The 24,831-nt window shown below is 41.8% G+C and overlaps 1 protein-coding gene across 2 annotated transcripts in view; it reads left to right on the top strand.

Moving 5' to 3' along the window:
- LOC122972771 (cadherin-10-like) overlaps positions 1-24,831 on the top strand; it is a 62,325-nt gene that overhangs the window by 16,459 nt on the left and 21,035 nt on the right. Inside the window, exons 2-4 of one of the 2 annotated variants that reach the window (XM_044340102.1) lie at positions 6,277-6,672; positions 17,092-17,386; positions 22,164-22,283. In XM_044340102.1, the coding sequence (XP_044196037.1) occupies positions 6,436-6,672; positions 17,092-17,386; positions 22,164-22,283 (652 nt within the window). In that variant the 5' untranslated portion in view covers positions 6,277-6,435. Of the gene's footprint in view, positions 1-6,276; positions 6,673-12,622; positions 14,218-17,091; positions 17,387-22,163; positions 22,284-24,831 lie in introns of those variants that run through there. The other variant, XM_044340103.1, reaches the window with a different exon arrangement.

Genomic DNA, 24,831 nt, shown 5'->3' with positions numbered 1-24,831 from the left:
GGAGAAAAATAAAGGCAGCCTTGTGCTTGTTGTAAACACTGCCTCTTAACTGAGAGAATATAATTATGGTGTCATGTTCTATTACACACCTTCATTATGACGACGGTGCTCCCTGAGAAAGCGAACAGGGAAAGACGAGACCTGTGGCTCTTTTTCAAAAATCACCTACAGCGACGGGCGTTCGAGGAAGACGGCTGTGAACACTCGCTCTCGCTTTCTCTGCCGTGGATGTACAGTGGCGCTCCGGTTTCTATTTATTTGAAGGGAAATTCCGGTTTATTGCAACTGTGGTTCATTTTCATTGGATATAATAACATGCTACTCATAAATTTAATCGCTGAGATCTGGAAACAAAGTCTGATGGAGTGTGAAGCAGAAGGTTTACATTATCAGGCTAATTTGCTTCTTTATTTGGAGGTAAAACCAAAGGTTTGCATCCCTGAAATGTCAGGAATAAAGCACAGTAGGTCAAAAATGAACCAGGACTTCAGTCTGTTAACTGTGATCGATGTTTCCAACAAGCAATTTGAGTAGTAATTGTACTGTTCTTTTACATTTTCCCTTCCAGATAAGTGTGGCTAACCTAGTTATTCATTTAAAACCTGTCTAACTGTCTTGTTCTTAGCAATGTCTCGCTTGAAATACGTTTGGTGACTCCAAGTCCAAAGCTACGAGTATAAGATCCAAGATTTCATAAACCAGAATTATCCTTTTAAGTCTCCCTCCGTCTGTCTCTCAGTTTCACTCTCACACAGTGCAAATGTAAAGAGGCAGGCATTTTTGTCATAGCCACTGGGCTACATGTGGCACCATAGCATTCTTAACCGGCTGTGACATTTTTTGACGTAGCAAAAATAAAGCTTTAGCTGACTTATTCCTGGTCGTGGTCCCTTGTCAAGAGAATTATCAGAGCAGGGAGCTGTACAATATGGCTTCCAGGGTATGACAAATGTGGTCAAGGGGCGAGCGGTCCTTAGGGACGGCGGAGCCTTCCATACACTGAAAGCATTAGCTTTCCACAGTGACATTATGAAGAAATCCATTGAAAAGGCCGGCTTCCCAGTGCTGGGGGACTCAAGGTAGAAAGCTTCATGAGTCTACCCCAGAGACCGACTGGTATTTCCAACCACGCTGAAGCCTACAGCAAATCAATAGCTCAGAGTCCCACATGCTCCTCACCAGCGTCAATTAAGTAAATTCATAAAATCGAGTGCGCTGGGAGTTGGGGGAGGGAAATAAAAGAGGAAATATTAGAGATAGGGGGAGAGGGAGCAGGGGAAAATCATACAGTCATCTAGTAAATTTGGATAGGAAACAGAGCATCTGCCATGAGAGTTGCGGCTTAGAGGGAGTAGAGAGTGTTGGTCTCAGAGACTTTTTTCCTCTACGGGCGTTATTAAGAAGCCTGACAGTCCATCTCACTTTCACCTGCCTCCATCAGCAAACGCACCGTTGACCCGGGAGTCTTTCACCCCCTCCTTCCCCTGTGCTGAGCCAGGCAGAGGACACATGCAAAGTGACTGGCTTTCAGCGAAAAGCCCAGCGATAATGCATATCAGCTTGGGCCTATGCAAGCAAAGTAGGCTGAGGCAGGGGGATGGGATGTGGAGGCAGGAGGGGGGGTGAGGGGGGGGTTGGGGTGAGGTGGAGGGTGGGAGTGTTATAAACTGCAACGCATGAGGGAAAATAGAAAGAGGGGACCTAACCCCCAGCTTCAACCACCCGCAATTTGCCTCATAAGGGGAAAGCAGGGCATGCCTTGGCTGCCTCTGGAAGACAGGTAGCGTAATGGATGGGCCGGTCTCCCAGCCTGACTGCTGACGCTGCTCTGACAGGACGTTTCTACCTCTCCTTCAACTCCCTCCTTCTCTCTCTCTACCCCATTTGCCCCTCAGTGTTGTCACGGTAACTACATCTGATGACAAAAACTTTCGCCAAAGTGTGTTTTGCAAGCCGAAACTGTTTTACCGTCACATCTAGAGGACGTAAACAAACACTGGGGATTAGAATTTGTTTAAAGAATGGCAAAGGTTCAGAAGAATTACCTGAGCTGTGGCACAATGCTAGATGCTTTTGTGAATTCAAAAGCAATGCTGGTGATACCTGATGTTTTCTGACACAAATACAGCCAGGCTGAACTGAGCCATGGAATTGAAGAGATGGCTGCTTTTTTGTGAGACCAAGACTATCAGTATCCAACCAGAACTTGTCTAAATGTAAATAATGTAGCGCTGAATCAACGGATAAGAAAAATCCAACCGTTTTTAAGTTAATTATCAAGCAAATACTTAAAACTCTTTGCTTACAGCTTCTTAAATGAAAACTTTCGGTTTCAGATCCTTAGTCTAGTTGTCACCTGGGTAGGGATGGGTATCGTTAGGATTTTATCAATTACGATATTGATACTGATACTGCTTATACTGCTAAATGCTAAATAAAGACATGACATAAAAAGATGTGAAAAGATTCAACAGTTATTTATTTACAAACATAACAGTTGAATTAGAAGTGCTAACTGAGTCTTGAGTGAATAACTACAGACTTATTTTTATAACTATTAGAGCTGTAGTCAACCAAAGAAAATCTTGGTCGATTAAAATTCTACCTACTCTTCAACCAATCGACTGGACGATGGGGAAAAAAAGCAATGTTCTCGTAATATAGTAAACAAGCCAAGTTAGCCCTCCGAGCTAATGCGTGCTAACTACGCTACGTTATTAGCGGGTGATATCAAACAAAAGCTAGAGACTATATCGTATTAAGTTACTGTGTGCTGTAAACTGCGACCAAGGAGCATTACCGCCACCTACGCCAGCTATGTCAGAATGAATTAACATTACATAAATATCAAAAGCTGCACAGTTTGTCCAGGAGTTTATCAATATTTCAGTACTTACCAGTCAGGAACTGGTACCAATTTAGCACCAGTTCTTGATACCCATCCCTACACTTGGGTTCTGACAACTTGTGATAGGCATTTGTCAGTACTTTAGGATATCTTATAGATGAAACGATTGATTTAAATAGTCATGAAATGAAATGAATCATTAGTTGCAGCCTTAAATGTTCACAAAATACAACTGGTGAGCTAATTAGCAAGTGAATGAGCTTGTGTGCTAACTAGTCAGCTGTCTTGTTTTCTTTGGCTTTTTCTTGATTTCATCTATAACCTCACATCTTCTAGTTTGAACACTTTGTATTCTTGTGTTTTCTGTCTCTTTTATCCCTTCTTTCTACCTTGTGAAAAGAAGTTTAGAACTACCACTCCCTGTTTTCATCGAGTGTGTGTGTGTGGTCTATGACGTCCATAGACTGTGGCTGTCATCACAGCATTGTTGATGAAGAGGAGTTATGAGTGGACAGGAGTCTTTACATGTCATCGGAGGCTGTACCCTCAGTGGACTCTGGGATGGGCTTGTAGGAGTGAAAATAAACAAGACAGTCAAACTGTTTTTATGAACCTCTGCCAGCAGAATAGACAGAATAGCTGAAAACACACAACTGTATCAAACTCTCCATTATGTTTTGAACCAAATCCTTCTTCACCACATACAGCTTGACAGACTGGCACAGGAGTGAGAAATATGCAGCTACTGTATTTTGTTTATCGAGCCAACAAAGAAACCCAGTCAACATCAAAACCCCTGTACAAAAAGTTGCTACAAAGCCGTCTCAGCCAATGTGGTGAGACATCTGTTTGGATAAAGCACAGTGGTTGTTCTGTGACACCGCTTGATGGTTTTTCTTTATTTCTGCGGTATCAGATTTTCAGATACTAAACTTAGCACTGGTATCCAAGGCAAAAATTGCGGTATTGTGACAGCACCGCCGCCTCTACTAACCTCAACCGGCACCTTTCCTCTCACTCCTCTTCTCTCGCTCCATTTCCTTCACTCCCTTCAGTCTGTCTGGCTCCACTTCTGCATGCAGGTCAGGGTACTTAATTCATGTCCAGAGACATCGTTTTCTCATTCCCCAACATACCGTGTGAGGGGGAAGCTGACCAGACCTGCCATACAGTACATTGGGGGTAGACTGCACCCTCCAACCCCCCTCCCACGCTCCCCCCCCCCCCCCCACCATCCCTTTCCATCCGCCTTCTGAGAGCGTGCGATATGGAGGAACGTTGCAGACACTCCCCAGTGGTACCACTGATAACCCTCCTACCAAACCCCAGCCAGTGAACACTGGCGGCCTGGATATCGCCCAGCCAGGGAGGAATAATGAGAACAAAAGCAGAATACATGGCCTTCTTTCTCTTTCTACCTACCCCTCCTCCTCCTCCACCTCCATCCTGCGCTGTTCCTCTCTGTTTTCTTTTTCTTTTCTTTTCTTTTTTTTTTCATTTGCCAGTGCATTGCTGGCAAATTCAAAAAAAAAAAATAGAAAAAGGTTGTATCGGCCTTCAGAGGATGACGGACAGAGACAGAAGAAAGGGGATGGGTGGGAGAAGTGATTGAGAGACGTAAAGTGAAGATATTCCGCTGCCCACATCAGGGTCCTTCTCTGTGGTTTGCAAACAGTCATTTTGTTCAGTATCTTTACACTGATCTTAAGGTAATAAACTGGGGTTGACATTGCCCAGGGTCTCCATTGGCATTCTGCTGGGTCTGATAACAAAGTGTGCCGAGGCAGATTGTTTAAAAAGATAGAACGGGCCGCTCCACGCAGAGCCATGCACTCCATTAGATGTTGATTCAGAGGCTTAATGCAGATAAAGTAGCTCTACATGTGCAGTACAAGATGTAAGCCTATACATTGATGTGTAAAAATTTCTAATCTGATATTTATCAGGTTAGGCAGCACTCAGCCTGCCCATCAATCAGATGACTGACATTCAACATACAGTATGTGTGTGCACATGAATGTATATCAGGGCTTGGGTGGATGGGGGGGGGGGGGGGCTGTGCAGTCAGAGCTGTGTTACATATTGTCAGATCTCTCCGCATCACTTTTATCGTGTTGGTTTCATGCCTGGGTTTCACTTGATTAATCAAAATCTTCTGCTTTGAGCATTTCTGTGTTTATAGGTATAGATTTACTGCAGATGTGACCTAAATAAGACTGTAACTAACAATTATTTATATTACTGGAAAATCTGTAGATTACTTTTTGATTGTCTAGTTTATAAAATGTCAGGAGATAGTTGAAAAAGCCCAGCGAACACTCCCAGAATTTCAAATAGCTTATTTTGTCTAACTCCCCAAACCAAAACATCTTGAATTTATATTGATGTATAACAGAGAAAAGCTGCAAATCCTCACATTTGAAAAGCTGGAACCGGCGATGGTTTGGCATTTTACCTCAATAAATGACCTTGATATCAAGTTGTTGGCATTCAGTTTCCTCATATTATTACGCAATTAATCAAGTAATCATTTCAGCACTATATGGGAGGTCAGTTTGGGGCCCAAAAAGTCTGAAAGCAAAGGGAAATGAAAAACATAAAGTGTAAACAAGACACCCAAACCTGAAGCGAAAGGTCTTCCAGTTAAACTAATAAACACAAAATTGTAGGGCTGCAAGCAATTATGTTTTTAAGTTGTCTATTGGCCTTGGATTTTGGCTCCATTTTGGATTAAATGACACCTCAGCACCTCTCGTTCTCTTCCTAATGCAAGGAAATTGTATTTAATTGCACAAAATCCCTCTGTTGAATGTAACGTTTTTCCTGTCAAGTCTTCCCATTTCTTGAATTTAGATTATGTCGCTTTGGTTCATGTATTTGAAATGAAATTAACAGTGTCATGTTAACAACCTCGTCAACAGCATGCATGCTAACACGGTCGGGGGATCACTTAACAACCAAAAAGCTTGATGTCAAAACCAGGTCAAAATCTTAGGAGCCGATATATCTAAACTGGAAATGAGGGTACAGGAGAAGAAAAGAGGGATTTGAGGGTGAAAGTTAGTACTCGCTCAGTAAAACCGAGGCAACTGCTTCCATTTAAACAATTCTGCTATTTGTCATTTACAGTTCATCGTGGGGTTTTTTTTGTTTATGGTTCAACTTTCTTATTCTTGTTGTGTTGTTGTTTCCAAGGTTTCATTCACTGTTGATTTTTAACAAAAACTTGAAGCACATATCTAGGAGTCCGTGTCTCCTGGTTACTTTCTACTCCCCACCTTGACTTTCAACCGTACCGCATCTTCAAAAAGCTTGGAACTCACTGAGTTGGTCTTCACTGCAGGTTAAGAAACAAGAGCTTGTGCAGTAACAAATTGCCGCCTCCCCTCCCAGTATTGACAGTTTGTTTTTCTGTGTAAATGTTCCAGGTGCTGGCTGCCGCCCTATGTGAGACTGAGGAACCTTTCCTGCTTCAGTAGATTACAGCATGAGGACTGATCCGATACTCTGACCAAAGACTGCTGGACACAGACCGCTGAGGGGGAAGAAGACAGAAGGCTGTGGTGGTGGTGGTGGTGGTGGTGGGCATGGATAGAAGGAAAGTTTACGTATTGATGGCGCTGTGGGCCATGGCTCACCTCAGCTCTCCAGGATACGGACTCAGGGCCCTGCGAAGGACTACAGGGGGGCGGAGGGGGTCCGCGGGACTGACAGGACAGGACGCCAACGGTGTGCCGCTCAGGCGCTCCAAACGAGGTTGGATGTGGAACCAGTTCTTTTTGCTGGAGGAGTACACCGGGTCGGACCTGCAGTATGTCGGAAAGGTAGTTTAAGAATGTACTTTCTGTTTTTACTTTCCACAAAAATATCACATAGAGTATATCAATCATGTTTAGATCAGTCAACAGACTATATATGCATTTATGACTACAACACAGTCTTATTCTGTTTCTGTACCGACCAAAATGTCTGTAGCACAGCTGGAAACTGCTGAGCATTGAAAGTCTGGTCAGATTCATAGCTCTGGTTAGTAATTTTTTTTATCAGATAGTTTCTGATTTCAATCATCATTTTTTTCCAGTTTTAGAATAATTTATTTAGCCAAAGTTCCTTTTAACACCTGACAATTATGGCTTCATTATTAAATGGAAAAAAAAAAAGGTTTTGCACTATTTCTGCAAACTGACATTTAGGCCCATGTACAGAAAAAACAGTTTGATCGTCTTGTTTTTAATCAGATAAAATCAATTACAACATCAGGTTATTTCTGTCGACTGGGTTTCCTGTGTAATTGTCAGGAGATTGATTTAATTTTTGCCTACTTAGTCAAAAAAAATTGCCATTAAAAACCGAATAGGTATTTAATTTGAATTTTTAGACTAAACCAAACTTGCGTTTTTGGCTCAGCTGAGTCCCTCAAACGTCCCATCAGCTTTTCCATTCCTGACAGCGGTTTGTTTGTTTGTAATAAAGGAAGTAGTCGGTGTGAGCAGCCACCACAGCTGAAAAAGAGAAAGGAAAGAGTGTCACATACAGAAACAACTGCATCATTAGAAGACACAGAGATACTTGTTCTCTAAGAAGTGAGAACATCACAGCATTGACCACTTGAGTGACAAACGTGCGCGCTGCAAAGACAAAGCGACATATCTTCGATCTCAGATTTTCACATACAAACTCAAAAACTGCCTGCGGCCTTCACTCTACAGCCTTCAGTCTTTTCTTCAATTTCTTTTGTTTGTTTATTCTTGAGGGAATTTACTTATTTTTTTTTTTCAGTTTCCCACGAAGCCACTGTCAACACAACACACAACTTGAACTTTTTTACATGCCGACATTTGAAAAGTTGCTATTTTTGTTCATTTAAAAAATGTCTCATTATGTTCTGTCTTGTCAATACATATTTATGAAGCTGGACTTCCTCTCTATCCATCAATCCAAATGAATGCAAATTTCACCAGATATTGCTTTATTTACATATTTCAGTCACAAAAAAAATAAATGAATTCATGACTTTGGAAAGTTTAGGTTCTATAATAGCGCTAAAGAGGAAAAAAAACCTACCTGTGGTGCCTTTTTTAGTAAAATAATGGGCTGTCAGATAACATAATCATCTTCTACAAACTCAAAAGGAAAAAAAAACTCCTTATAATGAGATCCTTCAAAACAAATTACACCCTGTATACATGAGATACATGAGTGTGTCTTTCTGTGAGAATACAGGAATCATCATATCATCTGCTAGTCGACATGACATGGTACTCCGATTGGCTAATGCTCGTGTATCGGACTTCCATCCATCCATCCATCCTCGGGGCTTTGTTTGCTGTTAGCTGTCCAATATATTTTGTGCTTACTGTCAGCTCTGTGGCTGCTTGCACAATGTCCATTCCACTCACATCAAGGCATCCTAAAGCGGCTGTTTTGCCCTACAGTAAAATATGACTTCCTCCGAAGGTATTATTTGTTCAACAAAATGAAAACACAGTGTCGACCCAGATAACATTGGGGGGGGGGGGGGGATGTACAAGAAGACGGGCCAAATAATGCTTGCTTTACATGCAGCGGAGCGGAAGTCAAGATATCAGTCTCCTTTTCCAACCTACTGTAATTGAGGAGATTGTGAAGCGTCGTGGCAAGGTCAGGACGACTGAGGAGGAAGAAAGGGCTGTTTTGTGCAAGGAGTTGAATGGGGCTAGTGCTTTGCATTCCTATCGTGTGTCCGCGGAGGATAGAGTCATCCAACCAAATGAGATTCTGCAACATACGTCCTCCCAGAGTGAGGGCTGACTTTCAGCCTCGGCCTAAAAGGATTACAACGCTCCGCTATGGTGTGAGGCGAACAAATACGAGAAAGAACAAAAAAGTCAAAAAGAACAAAAAAAACAAAAAAAAAACAAAGAGCGAATGAAGATCAAAAGTAAGTACTGAGCATGATCAAACCACTTTGTCTTTAGAGAGTGCTGATTGATGTGCCACTCATCCTTTTAGCTTGTAAAAGGACTAATAGTAAAAGAAGAATGGATTATCTAGTGTGGTATACACTTAGAGAGTCAGAGGCCACGGCCCGAGAGCCTGTCTCCTGAAGATGCCATTAAGGCATCAACCTTCGAGCACCACACTTAATCATGACTCTGAGCGCTTGTTTCCCCCCCTCCACCCCACCCAAGTGCATGCAGCTGGTGGCTTTTCTTCATTGTCAGCTCACTAGCCAGTTGTCACATAGGATTGGAGTACGTAGATCTTATCTGATTGCAATTACTGTTTGTTAATTGCTAGATAAAGTACAAATGATGAATTAGGCCCTAAAAGGAATGAATAGCTTTCGAGTTGAACACGTGGTCTCGACATAGAGAACAACCATCTGCATCCGAATCCCTCAGGTGGAGGCCATGTTTTACACAATGTAGTCTGAATGACAAAAAAAAAACAAAAAAAAACAACAACAATGAAAAAAACTACAAGAAACACAAAAGGGAAGGCTTTTGTCATTGCAAGTGACATCATGGCAACCGGAGAACACAGCATGGAACGAAATCACTTTTGTTTGCGGTGGCAAAAAAATGAATTGGAAATAACACAATGGCAGGTTATTATAAACAAGGGAGAAGCTCTTGACACACAGTAAAAGATAGAATGATGAAACTGCACTTGAATTACAGCATCCCATCTCCAGTTATTTGGTAAACTCAATCTCTCCCAGTTGCTTTTTTTTCTCTCTCTCTCTCTCTCTCTCTCTCTCTCTCTCTCTCTTTTTTACGACGGCTTTATCGAGTTGTGAAGTGCTAACAAATGAAATTGCAGTCTTTCCTGAACAAGCGCAACAAAAGCGGTCGGAACAGGAAGGAATTAAGGGTAGCGATCGAGATGAGAAGGAGGGGCGGGGGGAAGGAGACTCTGGCAGTGTCTTGTTGGGGAGCTGGTTGGCTGCTAATCTTGCTAATCTTGCTGTATTGGCCAATGATTTTTTTTTTTTTTTTTTTTTTTTTTCCCTGCAGGAGGGGAATCGTACACACTGCCTCTCATTAGCAGGCAAGCTGCATACAGGCCTTGGAGGGCCCGGGCTGTCACTGGGGGAAGAGAATGTTTGTTTATTTCATTATTTCTTACTTTACCAAAGGGCACATATCCACTGAAAATGGTTAATGGCCTGTGGTTGAGGAGTGTTTGTGCTGCACTATCATATCTCATAAAGTATTTACAGCCCCTGATAGGCCCCAATGGTTCTGGGCCTAGTGGGTAGACTCCTCAACATAGTCCCTAGCAAGTGAGCTATGTTCTCTGTATGTGAACAAACACAGCAGCATGCACGCAAACACATACATGCCTGCAAACCACTGGCCTCCAGTAATGGGCTGGAAATCAGAGGAAATAAAAAAAAAAAAGCAGATGAACACAGACATGAAATGCTTCCCAGTCCTGTATGACTCAGCGGTTGAGGCAACCTGGGGGAAGGACTCAAACGTCTTATGGCAGCAGAGTGGAAAGGTGCGGGGATTTATGTGTTTGTTTTTTGAGGGGGGGGGGTTGATTTTTGGTCTCTGTTCACGCTCCCCCATTACCAGCTGCTCACCTTGGCAGAGAGGCAAGGAGATTGCAATATGGCACAGGCCTGGCTGTACCCGCGCCATGGCAACCCCTGCGGTCTCCAGCGGCGACCCGGAGCACACATTGGCAGTGTTTGTTGATTAGGCGATAAGTTCCCGCTTGTGAGCCGGGAGAGAGGGGGGGGGGGGGGGGGGGGGGTGACTTCAATTACGCTCCTCTCCTTCGTGGTGTGAGCGGCGGTTGGAAAGAAGGGGTGTGATGAGGTCATGCGGAGAAGACGCCCGGCAAACATCTGTCTGACAACGTCGCAGGAAGCGAAGCGATGTCTGAGCAAGATACGCCGACATCGCCGCAGCACCTCGCGATTGTTACCGCGCTATCACCTGCTTACTACTGTTTCAGACTCCCGTCGGTTTTGTCAGGTTGAGATTAATTGATTTTCTATCATCAAACATTCAGGTCTTGTCTCCATTATAGAGCATTCAGTTGGCCTTGTTGTACTGAAACGAGGGGGAAAATCATTTTCTATTAATCAATTAATATTCATTTTATATTTAATTACATTTTTGTACATGTTTCCAGCCTACATAATGGTCTAAATGCTGTTTCATAAAGCTTATTTTATTTTAATTTATTTTGTTCATTTATGTAGTTTGCCTACACTGCAAGAAATCTCAATTTTACTAAGTTATTTCTTTCTGAATTGACCACAAAAAAAGTAAATAATCTACAAGTGCACTGATAAGATTTCAGTGTTTACAGTAAAAAAATCAACTTAAATTAGTGTCTGCGTCTCCAAGGATAATGAATGTTTGCACTAAAATCAAGAACATCTCAGCTTGATTGTAGAAAATACTTGAAATAAGACTAAATTTAGAGAAAAGCAACTTGAGGGAGACTTTCCAGTGTAAAACAGTTACATTTAAAGAGATGTAGAAGCTGTAGAAGACACTGTTTCTGTGTGTAATTGTAAAATGTAAAATCCTGATGTGAAAAAACACATAATTTCCCAGAAACAACACTGAGGACGTGGCCTCGCCGTCCTCGGTCATAGCTACAGCCCTGCAGCAAAGTGAATACACGCTGATGAGAATTGCCCATAATTACAAGATAACATGCTGGATATTATGCATAAGGACACGAAACAAAAGATGTCAGATGTCCTCAAGAGAGAAATGTATGTTAACTGACATTTCACCTTTAAGTCTCAGCAGCTCTGACCGCCTATCTCAAGTTTACACATCAACAGACATTTGATAAGCTATTTTTGTGCACAGTCTGAGGCTACCATCTGGCTACATAGAAGGCAGCCAGTTCTCGACAGGCCAGGACACAAGGCCTTAAAGGCTAACTGGCTAATTGCCCTAAGCAGCCTATTTCCAGTGCCATCTTTATGGCCTAACTCGAGTGAAGCACAAATGGCGGCCAGATCGAGTCTGCACTAACATTTGCTGCACTTGAAGCTGATTAATTTCACAAAGACGGCTCGTTTATAAGTTCTCACGCACAGATGTCTGATGAGTACCACTTCACTTCTCAGCCCACTTCAAACTGGAAGATGAAGCATGTAGGAATAGAAATAAATATCTTCTTCTGTGAAAAAAAAATGTAAACCATTAGAGAAATGATGGTGTCACTTAGCAGAAAAGGCTAATTAAATTGAAGGTTTTGATATAACATCTTATTGACATGTTTTATGTAAACGCTTTATGTTAAGTTCTTCACAGCTGATTCAGAAAGAAATCTTCTCTCTTCATTTTTGGGTCCTTAAAGTCTTATTTTCTTGACAGATGTAGAAATATTTCAGTTTGTTTCCAATGCAAAGCAACTTGTTTCAAGTAATCTTTCAAATCAAGTATCATTTTTCTTGACTTGAGTCTCAAGATACAAAAACAATTTTTATAGAATTATTGAAACAAGTCATTCTCTGTTGCAAACAGTTTGACACAGTGACATTATTCGATATTGTTGAGTAGTTCACTCCACCAGCAGTAGGTTAGCTTAGCTTAGCTTAGCATAAAGACTGGATATAGGAGGTAACAGCTAGTCTGGCTCTGTCCAAAGGTAACAAAGTCCACCTACCAGCACCTCTAAAGCTCACCAATTATCAAAATCTTGTTTGTTTGATCTGTACAAAAACTGAAGTGTAAAAACAACCACTTTATGCTAAGCTAATCTAAACTTTATGCTAAGCTAATCTAACCAGCTGCTGGCTGTAGTCTTACATTTACCACACAGACATGAGAGTGGAATCAATAAGGCTTTTAGGCTGCTATTATAGACAGCAATGACTTGATTAGAAGGATGTTTTTTTTGCATTGTGCTCCTCCTCATTAAATATAAGAGAATACAAGATAAGACCAAGATGGCTGCCTCGGTGTGTTGGTGCACACTCTCTTGTCTTGTTTTGTTCATAAACTCAATGTTTCACCAGAGAAGAGCTCATGAACGTCAGGGAGACAACTATTTCCCAACTTTTCGTCCCACCTATGGAATTACTGGACATTTTGGTCAAAGGTGCTCCATTCGCGTGTGCTTGGACTGTACGGATGTACGGATATTTTCAGGACTGCTACCAACAGTCTGGATGAGTACACACAGGCCGTGACATTATACATCAGCTTCTGTGAGGACGGCTGTGTACGATCATGCACCAGGGTTAGTTACAACACTGACAATCCCTGGTTTAACGCTAAACGCCAGCCAGCTTAGGTTGGAAAAGGAGAAAACGTTTAGGAGTGGGGACAACGACCAGTTTAAAGAGCTGACTGGTCTAGCAAGGTGATGAGAGATGCATCTGTATTCTGAGAAACTTCAACAGCAGTTCTCAGAAAACAATTCGGCCTTTGTCTGGAAGGGCCTCAGACAGATAACCAACTACAAGCCGACAGCCCCCCACTCCACTAATGACTCATGCCTGGCCAACAACTTGAATGAGTTCTACTGTCAATTTGAAAAACGATGGGCCAGTCCTGACGTCATCCCCTGTGACTCCATCCACCAGCTCCAGACCACCAGCTCCTCTTCTCCCACCTCAGCAGGGGCCCAGAGCTGTGGTCTGTGGACTATGCTATAAACATGGTCCTCCATGTTTTCTGCAGGAACCTACGCCAGGATCCTGTTTGTGGATTTCATCTCCACATTAAACATCATCATCCCGGCCCTGCCGCAAGACAAGCTCTCCCAGCTGCACATGTCTGACTTTACCTGCAGGTGGATCATCAACTTCCTGTCTGCAGATAGCTCACTACTCTAAAGATGGTGGAGATGGTTGTGGATTTCAGAACAAAGCCCCACTCGCCCCCCATCACCCTGTATGACTCCCCCAGTCAGACACTGTGGAGTCCTTCTGCTTCCTGGGAACCATCATCAGCCAGAACCTGAAGTGGGAGCAGAACATCAGCGGCCTAAACCATGACAGCTCAGCAGAGGATGTACTTTCCTGCAGCAGATGAAGAAATTCAACCTGCCAAAGTCAATGATGGTGCACTTCTACACCTCCATCATTGAGTCCATCCTCACCTCCTCCATCACCATCTGGTACTGTGCTGCGACTGCCAAGGACAAGAGCAAACTGCAGCGTATCATCCGCTGTGCTGAAAAGGTGATTGGCTGCAATCTGCCGTCCCTCCAGGACACTGATGCGAGCAGTAAAGATCATGGCCGACCCCTCCCACCCCGGACTGAAGAAGAGGTCTGACAAGACCAAAACCTCACGCCAAAAGAACTCTTCCCATCTGCAGCTGCCCTCATCAACAAGGCCCGGGACCCCCACTGACATGGATTCTATCCCCCCCATGGACATTACATGTTGTATTAACGTAACACCCCATAATCTCATATTTACACATCTGTGCTCTTTGATCTAACATGGCACATTACATAAACACAACTTGCATTATTATTATTATTATTGCACATTGCTTATACTGTTTACTCCTGGTCAGTATTTTGTACATTTCATCTCATTCTCTTCTATTATTTAAAATTTAAACCTGCAGCAGCTCTCCTCATGTAGAATATATTTTACTTTTTTATTGTAAATACTTTTCCTTTTTATTACTATTATTATTATTTAATATTATCTAATATTACTTAATTTGGTGTATATTTAACACCGAGGCAACCCCACTTGGCAATAAACCTGATTCTGATTCTGAAAAAGGCCAAAAGTCCCAGTGTAAATAGATATAGCGTCATGCACTCTGCCTTTTTTACGATTTGGTACCGTAGGAGGGCAGAGGAGAAAAGGCTAGCTATTGATGTGCCAGGGCTTCTTGGTGACCATACTGAATGCACATGTGGCTTTCTTTTCTCCCCCCTGTGACAGTTTAATTGTATTTTCGATATAAATTGATCAAAGGGCCATTGTGGATGCACGTTGGGCTGCCACATTGATTTCCGGGAGAGGTTTTTTTTTCCCCTCTCTTAATTTGAGTAGAAGGGCAGCAGTAAATTCTCCTCACCGGCAAGGTGGGCAACTGGGAGGGACGGGGTCACTGCAGCAGGCGCTGGGGTTCGATACTCTGAGCTGCCTTGTAATATCCTTCAGGGGGAGAGAGGGGGGAACTCTTCAGAACCACAAGATCTCTCTGTTTCCATAGAAATGACAGTCGACACAGCATATGTCACACTGTCTATCTCACATCTCAGCCGAAAGGAGAGGACTCAACGGTTATTAACTGAATTGTTGTGCCGGCAGAGATAGGCAGCTTGATAGACAATCATAGAAAAGGACATTGCAGCTATAACAGCGGGAGAAAGATAATAATGTTGAAGTGGATTGTTTTCAGCCAACTGAGTCTCTGTTTGGAAGCACGTACTGTAAGGCAGAACAGAAAACAAATAAAATTCTGCAGGATATTCTCCTGGCTTGGTTAGACGGAGAGAATAAGGAGAAAAAAAAAAAGAAAAAACAGGAGTTGTTTTGAACAGAATTCAAGTGGGTGAATGAAACAGTGCTACACTCTAGATCCTAATCCGAAGATGGTAAAAAATTCTGCAGCACATTCGACCGGCTTGGTTAGACAGACAGAGAAAGGAATGAAAACAGTCATTTTTTACCAGCATTCAAGCAGGCAAACAAAATAGTGTTAAAGATGCTAATCCACAAAGCTGTTCGTCTCACATGTGCCAGCTTTGCCCTGATAAAACAGCATGAATTAGTAAAGCTTCCGAGCACCTGGGATGAAAAGCTTTTTAATATATGATGAGAAGGGAGACTTTGCAATGTGCTCCCACGTGACCCAGCCGCAAACGCACAATATCCCCCCTCAGTCTGTCCACCGGCAGAGCCAAGAACGCTTGTAGACACAACAACAACAGCTCTCTCAGCTCAAAGGGAAATACGCATTCAAACAGTCAAAATCAAACGCCGCGGCTCACTCCAGTTAACGAGGTGTCGATAACGGACTTCAGGATTACGCCTACGACGTTCAGATGCCGTGTGCCCCAGTTTGTACTTGACATGTTTGCCCGTGTCTGCAAACATGTGCTCTCCTTTTGCCCTTTACCTCCCCTCTGCAATTATTACCATGTCCCTAGTTATTAAAGAGGGGGGGGGGGGGGAAAGGGAAGTAGGCAGGGAAGCAGTGGGAGGGGAAACGACTGGACAAGCTTTTGATGAGTTCTCGGAGATAAATATGTTGGGGGGATTTGGTGGTGGAATTAAAATGTCAGAGCATGCTAAGCTGCTGTTCATGCAGAAAAAAAAAATTAAACAGGAGATAGAGAGAGAGAGAGAGTGAGAGAGAGAGCAAATAATAATGAGAAGATCCACAGACAAGTGGACTCTTGTGGTCCTCTGGCATGTTGGTCATGTTGCTGATCCATCAGGGATTGGCAGGCGACGGACGTGCGCGCACTCATGCTGGTACTTCACAGACTTCGACCCACTGGCATTCTGTTTTACAGCACTGTGAAAATGCCACCGTGGCCCTGCGGTACAAAAAAAAAAAAAAAAAAGCATGATGACAACCTGCGTGTAGCAATACCAGTAAATGCAACGTTTTAAACGGCTGTGTGTTTTCTTCTTGGCAGGATGTTGAGTTTCACAGAGACGAGGTGAAGCCACGAACGTGTATCGTTGTAGCGTGATGACAGTTTACTAAAGATGATATGAATCTGTTAAATAACACCAAGCGCACTTATCAAAGCTGTCAGTGTTTCTTTGCCAAAGCCCAGATTGGTCAGATCACTGATATGTACACAGTGTATCAGAAATACTTAAGTGGAAAACTGTGATTCTGCTTTGAAATTTGATTTTTTTTGACGTCTTCGGTACAAAGTGCTCAACGCTGGGATGTCTTTTTATACACTGCACCTCTCAGAAATCACCTGTCAATCACACCTTGTAGCCAGTGGTGTGATGTTTCTCTTTTTCTTGGACTTTCTGAGGAAGTTTCTGTTCATTGTGGCCATTTCTGCTCATACTAACCAGGAGATTTTTTTTTCCCTAGAAGGCGCTAGCTGACACTTGGTGTTTATAAGAGCAAATTAAGCTAATTTGAAAGCTTCCATAAACTGGGTTTGGAATCAGTGTTGTGCTATTACAATTAGCAACAGCAGAGAAGCAAAGTGCAAATTTATTAAAATGAAAATACCACAAACTGTTGCTTGAAATTGTTGTTTCAGTGCTGCAGGGATCCATTTTATCACACTTTCTTTTTTTTTCTTTTTTTTTTTTTTTCCTACAGCTTCACTCAGATTCAGATCGAGGTGATGGAAGTGTGAGGTACGTCCTCACCGGGGACGGAGCGGGGACCCTTTTTAGGATAGACGAGAAGTCGGGGGACATCCACGCCACCAAGAGGCTGGACAGGGAGGAGAAGGCCTTCTACATCCTTCACGCCAAAGCTGTCAACCGCTTCACTAATGAGGCGCTGGAGGGCGAGTCCGAGTTCATCATCAAGATCCACGACATCAACGACAATGAGCCGAAGTTCACCAAGGACGTGTACATGGCCAGAGTCCCTGAGATGACCGACATCGGTAAATACCTGCATGAAATATATATTTGTACAGTATTTAACACTATAGGTCAGGGAGATTATTATTATAATTCAGTATTATCATTCACTGACTTGTAGTGGAGACATATCATGATCTGATGCTTGAAGGTCCCCTGTGGAGGTTTTGTTCTCTAGTAGCACTATTCAGCAGTTTCTTTAGAGCGAGTCCCCATGTTATTTTGTCTCATGCATGTGCACGAGGAAGCACATGCACATGCAACGTGAAACACTTCCTGACAATGGTCTGTTCCACTGATCTACAGGTAGTGGTAATGCACCAAAAATTACAGCAATCCTCGAATGCAACAACATTTCAAGAAAAATTCAGCTTTGCAAATGTTTTATGAGGAAGGAAATGGAAGTTACACTTTTGTTAGACCTCAAGGTTACTCACAATGGGCCTCATTCACTAATATGTGTGTAGAAATGTTCCTACTCTGTGTACAAAATCAGTTAAATTACCGTCGGATTCATGACACGTGCACACCGGACAGTTTTGTTCTTACCACCACGTGTGTACGTCAGTGAAACAGAATCATTCTAAATTGACGGGCACGTGGCCGCTAGCGCTAATTAGCATACTACCACGCCCCCTGTTACTCTATATAAGGAAAGCTCTGTTGGAGCGGTGCAGCAGTTGGAGAGAGCTGTCAGTCATTGCGAAGAGGGCTGTGATGGTAGAAAAACTTTACTGCTAGTGAAATGCAAACAAACAAGTTTCAGAAGTAGAAGCCAGAAAAGGCAGATTTGGCTGGTAAACTGTGTACAACCTGCATACCTGTTGCACCACCATCACGCAATAGGTTCAACATAACAAGATAAAAAGCTGGTAAATGTGTAGATCTGTGGAATTGATCTAAATAATTCTCTACTACTGCGACAGGTGGGCATCGTGTTACATCTCGTGTCCACAACAGGCTGTGATATAGTGAAAGCAGAACGTCTCACTGTGTCACTACTGAACTGTCAGACTGTGAGGACGCTGAACAGGCTGCTGGGTAACCAGCTGCATATATCACAACCCAGTCTGATGCTGTCACACTCCAGTATGGAAATTCCGATATATATAAGCTACTGTTATCTAAAAGTGGGAACAGGACAGTTTTAATATGTTAATAATGTTATTACATCTATAACGATGATTTATGGATTACAACGTCTTAGCTATTAATTTTATAATTAGTAAATAAATTGGGTATTATCAGCAATTTCACACTTTTAAATGTTGTATATTTAGGCCAAATCATGTTTTAAGTAATTGTGGTTCTAATATACTGTTTACACTGAATAGATATTGATTATATCATTTTTTTAAGGCCGTGGGGTGTTTTGTGCACATGCATGGTAAATTTGTTTGCAGAGTAAGAACAAATTCAGGTAAGAACACATTGATGAATCCTGCATTTGTGCTTGAAATGGTTGTACGCATGGTTTAAGCACAGATTAGTTTATGAATGAGGGCCGATGAGTTTTAGTGAGAAAGACTGAATGTAAACATAACTTTTGTTTGTTTGGAAGAAAAAAAACCTCCACAGGTCAGCTTTAACAATCCAACGATGGTTTATTTCACTGAAAATCAGTTTGACTGAGTGTTGAAGTTCATCTTTGACCTCGAACATTGTATTCTGACAAAGTAATCGTAACCCAAGGTCCGTTTACTTTCAATAGCGTCTCACAGTCTACGTCAGCAGATGGCTGAAAGCTTTGGAAAAAGCAAGTGAGTGGACCTTGAGTTAAGATCATTTGGTCAGATCAATTTTATTATTTTATCATTTGTACATATCAACTCTAAAAACCCAAAAAATACTTTTTACTCAACCTTATTGAGTCCTACTACACTAGTCTTCAGGTTAGCATGTTAGAGTGACACTTACTTTATGTTGCAACTTATAATATAGCAAATTAGCAAATGTATTATATGTGTTTTTACTGTCCTGGTCTGGAAGCACTATGTGCATTTACCTTGTTGCCATTTATATCGTGTTTTGTCTAAACTTTGTAGCAAATTAAAGTTTTATTTGATGTTTTGGATGCTATTTAACATCAGATGAAGACTCGCAAAACTCTTCTCAATTATATATCTGTGTTTTCTATTAATTATTATATGTTGCCCTTATAAATAGTCTAATCTAACTAACTAACTCAATTAGTTAAAGAGCAACTTGCAGGTTGAATTATACACACATACATATATGTATATATATCTGTTTTACTTAATTTATACTAGCATCATTAGCTAACCCAGGTCACTCATCATTCTGTCCGGTTCTGCACTGCTTCTCTTGACACTCAATTTATTCCTGGTTCCTGGTCCCTTGGATGCATACCAGCTTCAAAATTATAAGACTGTAGCTTATATGCATATATTAATATGATTTCTTCACATCAGTGTCAAAACTACCTTTGGGATCCATATTTATTATTGTTAAACTTGACCTTGTTCGGCTGCTCTTTCTTATGAGGAATCACTTCTAGTTTCTCGGTTTTGAGGCGGACATGAAAACTACCTGACGGAAATACAAGAGTCCAGATGTCACTGTTGATATTGTTTCTGTTATATTGTTACTCTGTCTTTACATTTTATTGCATAGCCCACATATTAATCCACCCACCTCATCCTGTCTGACCAAGACCTTGTAACCCTGAGCCCCACCCCCTGAGATTCTTCTCCCACATATGGATGTTAATGAGTAAAATAGATAAAAGAATAAACAAAGAAAAAGATAAAAATAGATAAATAGTAACAGGACATTAAATAAAGAAGAAAAAATCATTGTTTGTTTGTGTTTAGAAGGCAAAGAAAATTGCATTTAGTACATAAAACCATATTTATTAATCATAAAACTGACAGTAATTAAGTGTTTACACAAATAAAGGTATGTGCATGTGTGTGTGTGTGTGTGAGGAACTGGATTAAAAGGCTTATGATCCAAATAGGATAGAGACGTTCTAAAACGCCGGTCTTACTGGATCAATGGGACTTTATCAATCATAATAATGACGCCGACTCGACAAAGGGGGCCCGACTAATTAAATGAGAAAGACTAGGAGCTGTTTTATGATGGCAGAATAAACAAGGTAAAGCGTCTCTGTGACGGTTACAGCGCTGGTGCAGATAATCTTTTAAATACAGTATTGTATCTTATTAAAACAGTATTTAATTTAATTACCAGCATTGTCAGCTGTGTCACCGCAGTGAATAATTGCGGATTCTATTTCTTCAGTATCCGAGACAGTACCATTTGCTGTTTTTGTATTTATCATTTGTTCTTGTCATTCAGCGCCGAATGAAACTTTAATATACGGTTCACTTTGGCTCTAGCTCTTAGTCTAAAAGTACATACCGGCCTCATGAATATAGATAAACAATATGAAAAAAAAAAAAGGCTCCTAATCAATACTTGCATGAAAACACGGAGTGAACTCTCTGTTCTGTCGCTGCCGTGCTTCAGGGGCTGAGGGACATCGGTCCTGCAGCCCAGACATGTGACAGAGTTGTCACTTGGTTCAGCAACCCCAAGAGAGAGGGCCGGCACTTATCTAAGGGCAGCACGGGTGCCCATGGCAACAACCGAGGTGTGATGTCACCGCTTGGCAGAGCATGTGTTCACGAGTGACTGCGTCGAGACACTGCCCCTTTAAATGTGACATACGCTTTGAGTTTTTATTATAGTCTCACGGCTCTGACATTCTTCTCTCAGGGATGACGCTGACGTGCTCCTACTGTTGACAACTGAATGATTACAGTCGAGGTAATTTACTCCGCCTGCACACACACATAAAAAAAAAAAAAATTATTCCTGACTTGTTTGTCAGAGAATTCTTTTCTCAAAAAAAAAAAAAAAAAGCTTAAAGTCGAGATGGGGTGATGTGGATCGGTGATATTTTTCTAAAAGCCGCCATGTCAGAAAAGCCTCTTTGAGTCTAATTCCCTAGTTAAAGGTATTAGTGATCAAGGTTGGGTGAACTTGCTCAGGAATCCTCCCAACCTGTCACTTGCGCCACGCACAGCACCAAATCAGACAGCCTTGGTCTTCTTTCTCTCCCCCCACCCCAATTTTTCTCTACTACATCCTTCATCCGTACAAATGACACTGATTTCAAAGGAGGGGAAACTCTCCCCTCACCCCTTCGCAGATCTCAACTGACATCAAATTAGAGAAGTTTCATGGGGTCGTTATCCCATTGTATTGCACAATTCTATATTTATACCACTTTGCCATTAAATATTTCTACTCAATTAATTTTCTACTGCATGTAATGAGGCAACACTTGGCCCCGCAAGGCGCCATTTGGGAGGTAGCACTTGGCTAACCGTTTTCCTTTGTTCTACTGAAATAGGGCTTCAGCCTCTCTGGAAGAGAAAATGGATCACAGTCGTTCGCCTGCTATCAGATATTTGGCTTCTTAGACACTCCAGATCTGTGGATACACTAATAGGCTTCTTGGGGTTTGCAAAGAGCCAGTATCAGTGCCGCTTGTATGCTTAGAGAGATATACTTAGAAAAATACATTAGGACTTATCGATTACCCGTGAAAATCAATCACGTATAAGGGTATAAGAGGCCGAGGAATAAAGATTGGTTTGGGTAATGCAAAGGGACAGAAATGATCAGTCACATTCTGCATGAGCGTGATTAGAAGAGGAGCCGACACCTCATCAGAAGGTGCATCAGCTTAACCAATTATCCAGCAGGCAATTTTCAGCAGTATTGAGGAGTTGATCTAAATCATTGTCATGAATCTTCTTCCCCCAGGCACCTCAGTAATTCAGGTGACAGCCATAGACGCAGACGATGCCACATACGGGAACAGCGCCAAGGTGGTGTACAGCATCCTGGAGGGCCAGCCGTACTTCTCTGTGGACCCGGAAACTGGTCAGTGTTGAGTAGCTACTGGTGTGTTTTATATTCTTGTTTCCATTTTTTGTTTTTTTTTTTCTTTCAAAGACAATGAGAAGTTAAGTTAAAAAAATATATATTTTCAAGTCAATTTGATCAATAATTCAGTCTCAAAGAACAAACTTTCTTAAAACAAGCAGAAAAACTGCCACTGCAGGAAAAAAAAATATTGTTTTTCCAGCAGAAATCAGCTTGTTTCAACTATTTTTCACCAAATATTTAAAAGGGCGGAGCTTGATGTTTTATCCATGAACGATGGGGCTTTTCACAAAGGAGCTTAATTCCCATCTTAAGCAATTTATGTCTGTAATTGAGTCCTAACAACCTTATTTTCTTAAAAAATTAAAAAAAAAAAAAAAAGTAGAAAAAGACAGAAAATCTGAACTTTTTCCCAATGTAGGGGTCCAAAAACCAATTTGTTTCAATTCTGCTTTCAATATTCTCAAGAAATCAAGAAACAAAGAAGAACAGGGCAGAAATCAAGAACAATGAAACTTGGATTAGCTTTGGAAACAGGTTTAGCTAATCTTATGGCGCTCGTTTTTTCACTGGTTTTAAATGGTAAAAGGTAAATGGACTGTACTTGTATAGCGACCACTCAAAGCACTTTTACTCTACAAATCACATTCACACATTCATACGCTGAATGGGTACAGGGGCCGCCATGCAAGGTCCCAACCTGCCCATCAGAGGAAATCTAATCATTCATACACTGATACCTTGCCCAAGGACTAGAGGACTGGAGGAGTCAGAAATCAAACCGCTGATCTTCGGATTAGTGGACGAGCCGCTCTACCTCCTGAGCCACAGCAGCACCAAAACTTGACTTTCAGGACACAATAACAGACTGAAACAACTTGATTTAGATGCTAAGACGGAGACTTTTTGCAGCGCTGAGATATTTCCAGTTTAACCACATTCAAAAATCGACCACATGAACGTTTCTAAAACATCAAAAGTGAACGTCTGGTTTCGATGTCAATCACTTAAGGATCAAAGAGCTTCCTTGTAGACTCAACATTTGGTACCAAAAGGAGAAATCCACTGTAAAAAAAAGAGGCTACGATTATAATTTCACTCCTCCTCCATTGCAGCCTCGGTTCACCGGAGTGAACTGCAGCTACGAGAGATGTTTCCTTCTGACTAATGATCACAACTCTTCACTCCTTCCTCCTCCCGCTCTAACAATACACCGCCGTCGCACTCTCCACCTACATATGTAACCCACAGCAGAGCGCAACAAGTTAACACCTTTTGACCGGAGGTGGCCGCCGCCGTTCTGAGAAACAGAACTGAACAGAAGCGGAGCACAAACAGATGAGGCGAGCTGAGAGGGAAACGCTGGTTCAACGAGGAAGTAAATTAAAACAATTTATCACAATATAACTGTGAATTTCCCCCCGTTTTACCCTAACCAAAAAACTCGTCTGCCTCTTTTCGCAGGCTGGAGGGGCGAGGAGGAGGGGGGTGGGGGGATTTATAGTAGAAAGAGTGGCAAATCACCAACCCCAAAATCTAGCCGCTTGCTAGTTTTAATCATTAATGTGCGCTTTGGAACACATCCCGCTCGTGTCTTTTTTTTTTTTTTTTTTTTTTGCTTAAACAAAAGGGAAAACGACAAAAAAAGCCATTTGCAGATTAGCGGAGGGATTAACAGTAATATGGTTTATCCCACATGTGGTATGTAAGCTGACATCCCCTCTTACACAAAGACATGCCTGGACATCACATTATAAGCAGGATTTGTTTCTCTTCTCCTCCTCCTGTGTGTGTGTGTGTGTGTTGTAGTCATTAAGCAATAACAAAAGGTAGACAGAGATATAGAGCGAGCATGATGCTGTTTTTTTTTTTTTTGTTTTGTTTTTTTTTTTCTCTAAAGCTGCTATACGTTTGCTTTTTCCCCTGCATCACCGCCTGAATGATCACTGCTCTCTTAACAGCGTGTTGTCCGCGAGATAAATTGCACATCGTTACGGAGGGGGAATAAAAAAAGAAGTCGCATTGTGCCTTTTTTTTTTTATTTTTTTTTTTATGCCATGTTATGTATGGGAGGAGGAAGAAAAAAAGAGCAAGTTGGAGGGCCTTTTAAACAGCGTAGGCCAGTCTGAGTGATGCGACACGTCAGCCTCTCCCTCTTCCTTATTGTTTGATATGCAATGAATCATCTGTTGGAGACTGAAAGTGGTGAAGTTTGTTAAAGCAGTTTATTTAGGGTGAAATTTATTTTTTTTTTCATCTTTATTCTCCCTCTACTTCTGTCTCCCCCCCACCTGCTTCTCTTTTATGATGCCTCAAATTCAAACATGTAATAGCAGACAGGATTTAAGACCGGCTCTGATGGGAGATGGAGCACACCTTTTGAATATGCTGCCAATTACCGCTTCACTCGCTCTCTGTCCTGACTCCAAACTAGAGATCTAACGTGTCAGAGCGTTAGAGAGAAATAAGCAACTGCAACGGCACTTGAAAGGCTGAAACATTAACAGGAGTCTTAATTCTAAAGAGAAGATAAATGACGCCGAAT

This window comes from Thunnus albacares, chromosome 21 (assembly GCF_914725855.1).
Source record: "Thunnus albacares chromosome 21, fThuAlb1.1, whole genome shotgun sequence".
In the NCBI taxonomy this organism is placed as follows: domain Eukaryota; kingdom Metazoa; phylum Chordata; class Actinopteri; order Scombriformes; family Scombridae; genus Thunnus; species Thunnus albacares.
This window is presented reverse-complemented; position numbering and strand designations above follow the sequence as displayed.